Consider the following 10,698-nt stretch of genomic DNA (forward strand, 5'->3'; position numbering starts at 1 on the left):
AAGGAGAGAGAGAGAGAGGGTGTGTGTGTGTGAGAGAGGGAGAGAGTGTGTGTGAGTGTGCGTGAGAGAGAGAGAGAGAGGGGCTGCCTTGAGCAAGGTTTAAGCCTTAAGGGAGGCCCAAGGGAGAGAGAGTGTGTATGAGAGACTCGAGAGGGGGTGTGAAAGCTTAGAGGGGTTTCCGGCCCTTATAGCCTTTCCCCCTATCTAGAGACTCAAACGGACGAAAACAGACAGAAAAACGAGCAAGTCTCAAATGGTAAAAAACGGGCGGAATCCAGAAATAGCAAAAAAAAAAAGTCGACTATGACTAGACGCTTCGAACACCTTGATCTGTTACGAGACGCACCTCGTAACAAGTATGCTTATCGCAAGTATTGGCTTGATAAATTGCAGTAATGCCGTGACAGGTTGCCATTGGAGCTAACTCTATTGTCCCTATTCTTGGCAAAGGGACAATGCTCCTCATTCCGGATGTCAGTGGAGGGAAGTACATCTCGAGAGTGCTATATGTGCTTCATTTAGGATTTCATCTCCTTTTTGCACATGAGATTTTGCAAATTGAGCACTAAGTTATGGAGGATTCAGTGATCATTCAAGACCCTCTCACTGACAAGATCCTTTGGCAAGGCATCGAGGACCATGGCCTCTACAAACTCACGGCTCTTTATTCTCACACAAGAAGGTTGTATCCATACGTACATACCTTATTATAAGGTATGTTTTAGTGTACAATATGATATTGTACTGTATTGTACGGATCCGCACGTGGCAGTTTGCCCCCCCCCCCAAAAAAAACTAACCTTTGGCCCAAGATCCTCCTGTAGATATTGATTTTTCACCACCCATAGGTGCTTGCTTGTAGCCGCTTAGTTATCCACCCGTAGGCGATGTTGCCGAGGAAGCACCAAGGGGGGTCCTAGGCAAACACCCTCACCACTTGAGCTATCACCTCATTGGCAAGTACATGGCAGTTTTTAAAAACATTTTGGGCCAAAAAAAACCGTAGGTCAGCCGCCGTCGCCAATTTTAGCCGACTTATGAAAAGTGCGAACATAGCCATTCCTCTCATTGATACAGATATTGCAGCAAGAGCTGATGATGATGCCGTGCCAGTCGTTGTGGTCACTGCCATTGCAGAGCTAGAGCTGAGAGTATGATAGCGAAGGAAACATGTCAACAGATGGAGCTCTCATTTTGGTAATTGCGTTGTTGTTGAATGTTCAGAAATGAATTGTTTTTCATTCATTTTTCTGTATATATATGTAGAGTATATAGTATATTTTTTATGTTTTTACGGACCTTACATATTTAACGTACCTCAAAATCTCAACCCGTACCTTACCATACCTTTCCACCTTGTCACAGAGGTACCTGCACAGGTGATCTTTGGCATGCTAGATTTGGACATCTTCACTTGGAGGCCTTGCGGAAGGCTTTTCGGGAGCAGCTTGTGGATGGATTGCTAGATGTTGGCACACATGAGGGCCCTTGTCAATCTTGTCTCAAAGGGAAACTATACATCGAGAGGCTTTCCAAAGAAGGCTACATTTCGAGCTATTGCACCTTTGGAGTTGGTTCCTGCGGATTTGTGTGGCCCGATGCGCACTCCGTCTCTTGGTTCTGCTAGTTATGTTTTTCTTTCGGTTGATGATTTTAGCCGGTATACCTGGGCTATTTTCTCAAATCCAAAGATGAAACTTTCAACAGATTCCAAACATGGAGAACCTTGGTGGAGAAACAGTGGGGACACTTTGTCTTGACATTACGAGTCGACAAAGGAGGCGACTTTACTTCTCGCGAGTTTAACTGGTATTGTGAGCTATATGGCATTCAATGGGAGTTTGACAACATAGGTACTCCTTCACAAAATGGCGTGGTGGAGCAGAAGAACCAAACGATGATTGAGATGGCTTGGACAATGTTGGAACATCGGAGTCTTCCTCAAAAGCTTTGGGCGGAGGCAGTTGCTACTATTGTTTATATTCTTAATTGGTCCCCTACTATTGCTGTTCCAAGGCAGACCCCCTTTCAAGCCTACCTCAATAGAAAACCCACAGTTTTTCATTTTCGGGTGTTTGGATCAGATGCATTTGTTCATGTACTTGACGGTGATAGGGGGAAGCTGGACGCTAAGTCCAAGCATCATATTTTGGTTGGTTACAACTTAGAATCCAAAGGTTATCAGCTCTACAATCCGGCAACCTTGAAGATCATCGTTAGTAGAGATGTGGTGGTTGATGAGACTTTATCTTCCATTGCAGAGGGGGCTTCTTCATCTTTAGGGGCTGATTCAACTCGGCCTCTCCTTGGTTCCTCACTGGATCCTCCTGTTCCTCTTCCTCGCCTTGACCCATCACGTCCTCGAGCACCTCAGGCAGAGGAATCATCCGACATTGATCAAGAGGAGGAGATTTCAGTGGATGCTCCACATCAGGCTACATCTCAGGAGCACGGTTCGACTTCTAAGGGATTGGTTGTACTAGACATTGTGGGACTCGGGGGTAACACGGTTGCCTTCACCTCTAGTAGGGGGTCCCTGTCGATCAGAGCGGTTGCGTACCACGACATCATCTCAGGAGAACCTGTGCGTCAATTATGCACTGATGTCATGCATCTAGAAGGACTCGGAACGTACTCATATTGGGGAGGCGCTTTCCAAACCAACTTGGAAGCAGGCCATGGAAGTGGAGCTTGACTCTATTGAACGGAATTAGACTTGGAGTTGGTTCCTAGACCAGCAAAGCGGAAGGTGATTGGTGTCAAGTGGGTCTATAAGACCAAGTACAAATCGGATGGGAATCTGGATAAGCACAAGGCCAAGCTTGTGGCCAAAGGCTATTCTTAGAAAGGTTGCTTGGATTTTGATGATACCTTTGCACCGACTGCTCGGATGGTGACCATACGGACTGTTCTTACTCTTGTTGCACTCTCATTGGCCCGTCTTTCAGATGGATGTCAAGTCGGCATTCCCCAACGCGGAGCCAAAGGAGGAAGTTTGTGGAACAGTCCCCAAGATTTCAGATTCTTGGCTCCAAAGGTACAGTCTATATGCTGAAAAAGGCCTTATATGGTTTGAAACAAGCCCCTAGGGCTTGGTATGAGAAAATTGATGCTTTCTTTCAACAGAAGGGTTTCAAGTGGTCGGCGATTGATCCAAATCTCTACATTTATCCCGAGAAAGAGTGGTATACTCTTATCATTCTCTATGTGGACGACTTGATCATTACAGGCAGCCATGCAGCACATATTGCTCAGACAAAGGTTGCCCTTAGTTAAGAATTTGAGATGACAAATCTTGGACCCCATCCTTGGGAGGTTCTTTGTATTTTATGCTGCTTGTTGACGATTGTAGCAGATTCACATGGGTTTATTTTCTTTCCCAAAAGGACCAAGCTGTGGCATGTGATGGTGGAGAAAGAGTTTGGCTTGCAGATAAAGACTCTTCGGGCTAACAAAGGAGGAGAGTTTTCTTCGAATGCATTTGTGTGGTTTTGTGCGGAACATGGTATCAAGCGGGAGCTGGCCAATATAGGTTCGCCTTTAGAGAATGGAGTAATTGAGTGAAAGAGGCGAGGATGATGTTGGAGCATCGTGATCTTCCTCATCCAGTTTGGGGAGAGGTTGTGGCTATGGCTATCCATATCCTCAACCGATCTCCGACGATTTCAGTACCAAAGATGACTCCCTTTGAGGCTTATTTTGGCAGGAAACCAAATGTCTCCCATTTTCGTGTGTTTGGGAGTAATGTCTATGTTCACATTCCAAAGAAGCAAAGGGAAAGCTTGACTTGAAGTCCCAAAAGCTTGTCTTTGTGGGATATAACTCTCTTTCCAAAGGATATAGGTTGTATAACCCGAAGTGGAATGAGGTTGTTGTCTGCAGAGATGTTTTTGATGAGCCTGTTCCAGCTTCCACTGTTGATGAGCTGCCACTTCTTGGAGACCCAGATGAGTCTAATGATGATTCCCAGTCGATTGTTCCAGCTGGACAGCCTCGATCAGCTGAAGAGGTTGAGCCCACGGCTGGAGATGAGCCCCCATAGCAACAGGAGGCTCCGCGTTCTGTTCGAGTACCCAGGTGGTTGTTAGACACCCTTCGGGAGTTAGGTGTTACGGAGCTTCCCTCTGAGTGGATTACAGAGGACGGACCGCGAAGATTGCATAGAGTTCGTGACAAAAGTCATTCAGCGGAGCTCTTACAGGTAAACTATGCTTTGATGTCTCGTATCATGCGGGACAAAGAGCCCACTTCCGCAAACAAAGCCCTTTCACAGGATACTTGGAGGAAAGCCAAGTAGGTGGAACTCGATGCCATAGAGAAGAATAAAACTTGGAAGTTGGTTCCGAGGCTGTCAAAACGGACAGTCATTGGTGTCAAGTGGGTCTTTAAGACCAAGTATACATCAGATGAGTCGGTGGACAAACACAAAGCCAGACTTGTGGCTAAAAGTTAAGCTCAGCGGCCTGGCATCGACTATGAGGATAACTTTGCACCGACAGCGAGGATGACCACGATTCGGACGGTTCTTGCCCTTGCCTCTTCTTAGTGGTGGCTCGTATATCAGATGGATGTGAACAGTGAAATCTGCGTTCCTTAATGGTGACTTGCAAGAGGAGGTGTATGTTGAGTAGCCTCCAGGCTTTGAGATTCCAGGATCACCTGGCTGACTATGCATTTTGCTGGTCGTGAGCACATATGTTGCTGTCGGCCTGTTTTGGATTGGCCGACCAGCAGCCTGAGGCCATATAAAATGGCCCCTTGCCCCCCACACTTGCCATTGTGTATTTCGGGATTTTCTTGTGTGTATATAGCAGAGTTACACAGCTTCTCTCTCCCTCTATCATCTGCGTTTTGCTCTCTACAGCAGTTGTCTTCATTTCCGTTGCGCATTCTGACACACTCTTGGCTTAAGCATGTACTATGGTGAAGCCACTTTTCTATTAGTCTAGGAAACGCCCGAAACACGGGTTTTTAAAGCCGTTTCAGGCTTCAGCTGTTCCGGGGGTCAAAAGTTTTGAAAGGTGCTGCAGCCGTCTCCATTTGTGAAACAACATATTTTGGCCCTTCCTCCTCCCCATCCAGCCCCCTTGATGACGCTTGCCATTCCTTGCAAAAATGCCCAATGTTAGCTTCTAATTAGTTCTTTCTTCTCACCAATCTTCTTTCTGCTAGTCTTCCTTCATTTACTCTCCTATTTTCTAACATCTCCTTGTGTTTCTTCTCTGTCGTCTTCTCCCTTATTTTGCATCTCCCTTGTTGATGTGGCGTTCTCCATTCCCGTTCTTCTCATTTTTGTTCCCATTCCCATTCCCATTCCTTTTCTCATAAGTACATGTTTCTCTTCCTAGCCAATTTGCACCAATTTTCACTGCCTCATTCGCTATTGAATTGTGATGTCCAAAATATCTAGTATTCAAGTATTTGCCTTGGTGTGTATGGGCGTGTCCGCTTCCCACATGGCTATCCTGGGCATCCTGTAGTGAGGTGTCATGTTCTCCCTTTGTTACATGTGCATATTGCACTAAGGCACCATGTGGACATAATTGGACACTTAGTACACCCATAATTACCTTTTGGAGGAGCATTGCGCATGTTGTGAGCCCTTGTGTAGGGAGTGGTGCAAGGTCTTTCTGGTGAGTGACCTGGATTTTTACAGGGAGGGTTTTTGCTTGGAATGTTGTTCAATTTTGTGGCTCTATCTGCCTTGAGTTTATGTAATGACTCTACCAACTTGTGTTGTGTAAGCCAAAGGATGCTGGTGAAAGTGGGCATCCACCTCAATAGGCCAGAAGGAAGCCCCTCTATGGTGCTCCCAGAAAGGCCCATGTCATGCTTTGTTAAAGTTGACAAGCAGCCTGAAATAATTGCTCATGTTCCGCCTCCTTAATGACAAGAAGTCTCATTGAGCTCCATAAATCTTCAAATGGTTAATTGTTATATTATGACAGTTTTCTTTGCTTTGTGGAGAGGGAAACCTTGCCATAATGTTTGTGAGGGTCCTGTTTCTGAAGTGATTAACACCAATTGGAATGTGTAATTGTAGTTTTTGATAAATTTTCAATGGTGGTTTTTCTTGTAGTCTAGTCTTATTCGCAGCCATATGAATCAAAAGTTTGTGGTGTGCTTATCACTTGCCATAGTAATAGCTCTTTGATTTGAAGCAGGTACATGAAGAGGCAACATTTGGTGGATGTAACAGAGATTTTTAGTGTCCTTGGCAAGGAGAAGAAGTACCGTTTGATCAAACTTGCATTCTACGTGTTCCTCTTTTTTGTTGTCATTTACAGGTTTGGCCATTTTATGCTCTATGTGGTCTATGCTACTGGGTTCTTTGTTGGATGCTTTAAGTTTCTTTTTAAGAGGAGAAGCTGTTGGTGAAAGGGCTGGTTAGGTCAAATGATGTGTTAGTCAAATTTCTAAAGCCCTCCCAAGTATAGCCCAAGGCATGCCTACATGCATCATTATCTCACATCCAATGCATGTGGACATACTAGGGCCAGGGCTAGAGCTAGGGCCTCTAGCAAGGAGGGGCATCATATACATGGTTGCCTCTATCCTCCCATGTGACACATGGCTAGGGCAAGAAGTAATTAGGTCTTGATGTCAGCCATGTGAGTGGAGGAATGATGGCCAGCAAGTGAACTCTTAGTGGGAAAGCACAATTTGGCTTTGCATGCCAAGAATGGGGATACACCACCTTGAGGTAAAGAACCCTAGCCTACGAGTAGAAACCAAAGATGGAAAGAAGGCGTGATCAGCATGAAACCCAGCTACAGCTAGATTATCAGAAAAGAGGGAGACTACATGTGAGGGTGTGGGGGAAAAAGCCACGGCCATTTGATCCCATCTAATCTTGGGTGCTAGATGCGTAGAAAAGTTGCTCTTATTCGTGCAGAGCTTCAGAGCTGTCAATTTGTCACCAAGTTGCAACCGTCATTCTCTATCCATTGGTGTGCTACACTTGCAGGCAGAATAAGCTCGTGCCAGCTTTGCAGCCCTTTTATGTCTAGCTATGTTGTAGTGATGTTTCCATGTAATACTACTTTCCTATTCCTCTCTGTAATGCATTACAAGTGAATTTGTGGATTGTGCCTCGCTTTTAAGACCTTCAGCTGCACCAGATCAGGGCATATAGATAGATTCCAGCATCCCGACCTCCAGACGCCTAGGTGCTGCAAGATGCCCTCAGATGACACATGAGAGACCCAAAGCTCACCCTGAGTAGCTAAATGCATAGAGTAGAAAGAGCCAGCCATAGTAGTCTTCCTCAACGTCTCTTCCATGTGATAAATCCTCTGAACGTATGTAATCAGCTGAAATGAAGCATCCATGTGCATTGGGTGAGCAGCAAACTTGGCTAAAATTGAGCTGAGAGCACTCATAGAGGGGGATAGAGAGTCGTGAAGGCAAAGACAATTGGCCATCGTCAAAGAGACATGGTGAGAGGCATGGATGATGGTAGGGGTGGTGGTGGGTAATTAGATAAAAACTGGTCACCCTTGAAGTATGGGTAGCCAATAAGGTGGCACATCTACACACACACACACACACACACACACACACACCACACACACAAAAGAAAGAAAGATTGTATTAACATCTACAAAAGATCTGAAGGTTCTATGAGACCAAAAAGATGTTACATTTGATCCATAAGTAAACTGGATGTCAGGATAAAATGAAAAAGAAAAACCAAGCTGCCAAAAGAAAGACAAGGCCAGCGTACTACGCAGGCTGTGTGTATACAATGGAGTTGGAAGAAAAACTGCATGTGTCTGGACTCATGATGTGTCATCCTCTTCTATGTGTAAATGGAAGCAATGTACACTATCCGTAGTGGAGAAAGTCCTGGCTTTGGAGCTGACGAGTAGAGGGTCTAAGGAGACGGAGAGAGAAAAAGAGAGAGAGTTCTATTAATGTCTGCACAAAGACCAAAGGATCCATGAGACCAAAAGAGTTGCAATGTGTCCATGAAATGACAGAATCGTGGGAAAAACTGATACAAATACAAACCCAACTAGAGCCGAGAGAGGAAACAACAGTCTTGTAAGTGCCACTGGTACAATGCTACAATGATATAGATCAAAGTGGGTCCTCCACATCTATTACTGTATAGAGGCTCTCCACATCCACTGTCAAAATTTGTAAATCCCAATTTCATACTTTCAACCTCGATCGCATCTTATTTCACACCCAATTGTAGAAATTTCGTACATTTTCCTTTATTTCACATTTTTTTTCTAATTTGATTTGACAATGTCACTTTGAAACCTCTCCGTTTCGTCCATAGAACGTGTTGAAGCAACGAAACAAACGAAAGGTTTCTTGTGACTATGGCCGTAGTCCTCATTGTCAGAAGATGGGAGGAGGAGTCGATGATGGAGGCTTGGGAGGCATCCCTGTGTGGTGTTCCAGGATGGGGGAAGCCCTCCACAACCCTATTAAAGAGAGTTGCAAGAATGGGAGCTAAGACCTGATGTCCATATTTGAAGGGCTTGGCCAGTAGGCTTGCATGATCTTGAGCCCGGCCATTGTGTAGCATAAACATAGCCCATGTAACATTGGCGGGTGTTAAAAGGCTGGATGATGTGCGACGAGGAATGTATGACATGTGGTGTGCGCTGATCCAGCACATCATACATGTATCATGCATAAGATTCCCAGATTAGGGGATCAGCGATGGGTGTAGGTGGCCGCTTTTGAGAGAGAATTGTTAGAAGTTTATTCAGAGAGAGAGAGAGGATATATAGCACAACATAATTTAATATAAAAGTGCCTTAGTGGTCATGCTTTTGTACATTGCCTGTGGTCTATGATTCTTCGGGTGGGGCTTCCCTATCCAAGTCCGTTAGAGCGGAGCGATCTTTTTTTTCCCTTCCCCGTTGGTGGTCTCTGTGAATGAAATTTCAGTGGGAAATGCCTTCAGCCAAGTAGCTATATGCTCCTCGTTGAGGAGACCAACCTGAAGGTTGTCACGAAGATGGCCATGGGTTGGCTTGCTGCTGGGACTCTGCCAATGAGAGCTAGGGGTACTCTTTTTTTTTTCTTTTTTTGGTTTTTTTTGGGGGGGGGGGGGGGGACTGTTTAGAATAGGCTCTATCATTTTTTTTTCGACTGGCCTTAGGCTCAAGATCCTCCCGTAGTTACTGGTTTTCCAGCGCCCGTAGGTGCTTAATTATCTGCCCGTAGGCGATGCAGCCGAGGAAGCGCCAAGGGGGGTTTTGAACCTAGAACCTCTTGGTCCTAGGCAAACACCTTCACCACTTGAGCTATCACCTCATTGACCGGGCTCTAACATTTTATTATTGAAATGTGCAGGTTAGTTTTGACAGCAGTGCTCTCAGTTTTGGAAACTGATGGTGAGAAACCTCACGTGGAGAGTTTCTGAAGGTAAGCGGGATCAAGAAGAAGTATATATGATCAGTCACTTAGTCAACCTCTTTGTTGCAAACAGTCTAGTCTGCTAATTTGGGATTTTTTTATTTTTTATTTTTGGGGGGGGGGGGGGGGGGGGGTCAGAATACTGTCTATCATGGCTTCTTAACCAAAGGGACTAAAGAGGAGGTGCAAACTTAGGATATTAGAGTTGCGAAAAGAAGAAGTACAAGACGTCGTGAGGCTGTGTATCATATATATATGCTTTTCTCTTTTGGTGTATTTTTTCACGGTCTTGCATACATTCAGAATTGGCTATACTGCCCGCTATGTGAGCTGGTGTCTTGTTGTATGCCTGGAGCCACTACTCTGTTTTGCTGAAGGTAGTTTAGGAAATGATTTTATTGAGGGTTTGTTGGTTTCCATGATGTGGATAGTCTCCAAAAGCATATTCCAAAGCCACCTTTTGTAAGATTTAACCTGTGGACGTTAGAAATCATGCATGTCATATGTGGAGTAGTTTAGTTGTTAATGCTTATTTTCTGCTTTGCAAAATTCTCAAACTAGAACTTGGGGTAGCTTCTAAGGTGGTTTCATTGGTGCCTGCATTTTAATGCAGCTGAATTTCAAGTTTAATGAAAGTAGGTACGGCCAAGTTGGTAGTTTGCATGGAGAAGCATTCCAAACAAAGCCTCCAGGCAGCTTTATAGTACCGTGTATGCAAAATATTCGCATGTGTCATGAAACTGTAATGAGATATTATTATCCATATTGTGTTGACCCTCATTTACAGAACACTATGCTTAAGTAAGAAAGGGGCATCTACAACATCTGCAGCTGGCTTTATCTATAAAACATGGGTATTGATTGCCATAGAAGCATCAATCTATCAAAGTCCTTGTCAAGTTTTAACGTAAGATGATTGCTATTGACTATGTTTTCTGTTGACTTTGGAGAATAGGGCATTGCATTATCTTAGTTATTTGCCCCAGTGCTGACTTGCAAATGAAATGGCATAGATGCAGTGTGATTCTATTGACAAGAGGTGGTTTGGGAATTTTCACTATTTATTGCAAGGTTTGACACGACAAAAATGGACAACTAAGCTACAAAATCTCAAAATAATTTAAGATGAATCTCTGATAGTAAATGCTTTTGGTTGTAATCATGCATCTATGCAGCCCATTGCCCCAAGCATTTGTAAGAAGTGAACAATAACTCTTGCCATATCATTCTCTATGCATCTCTATTCGATAATATAAAAGTTTTGCGATATTTAAGTTTCACCAGAACATATAAATGGTAAAGAATCCATGCTCCAGT

At 44.3% G+C, this 10,698-nt stretch overlaps 1 protein-coding gene across 3 annotated transcripts in view; it reads left to right on the forward strand.

Moving 5' to 3' along the window:
• LOC147634521 (protein cornichon homolog 1-like) overlaps positions 1–10,259 on the forward strand; it is a 48,619-nt gene extending 38,360 nt beyond the window's left edge. The window contains exons 3-5 of one of the 3 annotated variants that reach the window (XM_086803600.1): positions 6,165–6,287; positions 9,319–9,390; positions 9,995–10,259. In XM_086803600.1, the coding sequence (XP_086659726.1) occupies positions 6,165–6,287; positions 9,319–9,388 (193 nt within the window). In that variant the 3' untranslated portion in view covers positions 9,389–9,390; positions 9,995–10,259. Of the gene's footprint in view, positions 1–6,164; positions 6,288–9,318; positions 9,411–9,519; positions 9,799–9,994 lie in introns of those variants that run through there. The other 2 variants (XM_086803599.1, XM_086803598.1) reach the window with 2 other exon arrangements.
• Positions 10,260–10,698: the final 439 nt, after the last annotated feature.

Source organism: Cibotium barometz, chromosome 10 (assembly GCF_041138505.1).
Source record: "Cibotium barometz isolate CiBa-2024 chromosome 10, ASM4113850v1, whole genome shotgun sequence".
Taxonomy (NCBI): domain Eukaryota; kingdom Viridiplantae; phylum Streptophyta; class Polypodiopsida; order Cyatheales; family Cibotiaceae; genus Cibotium; species Cibotium barometz.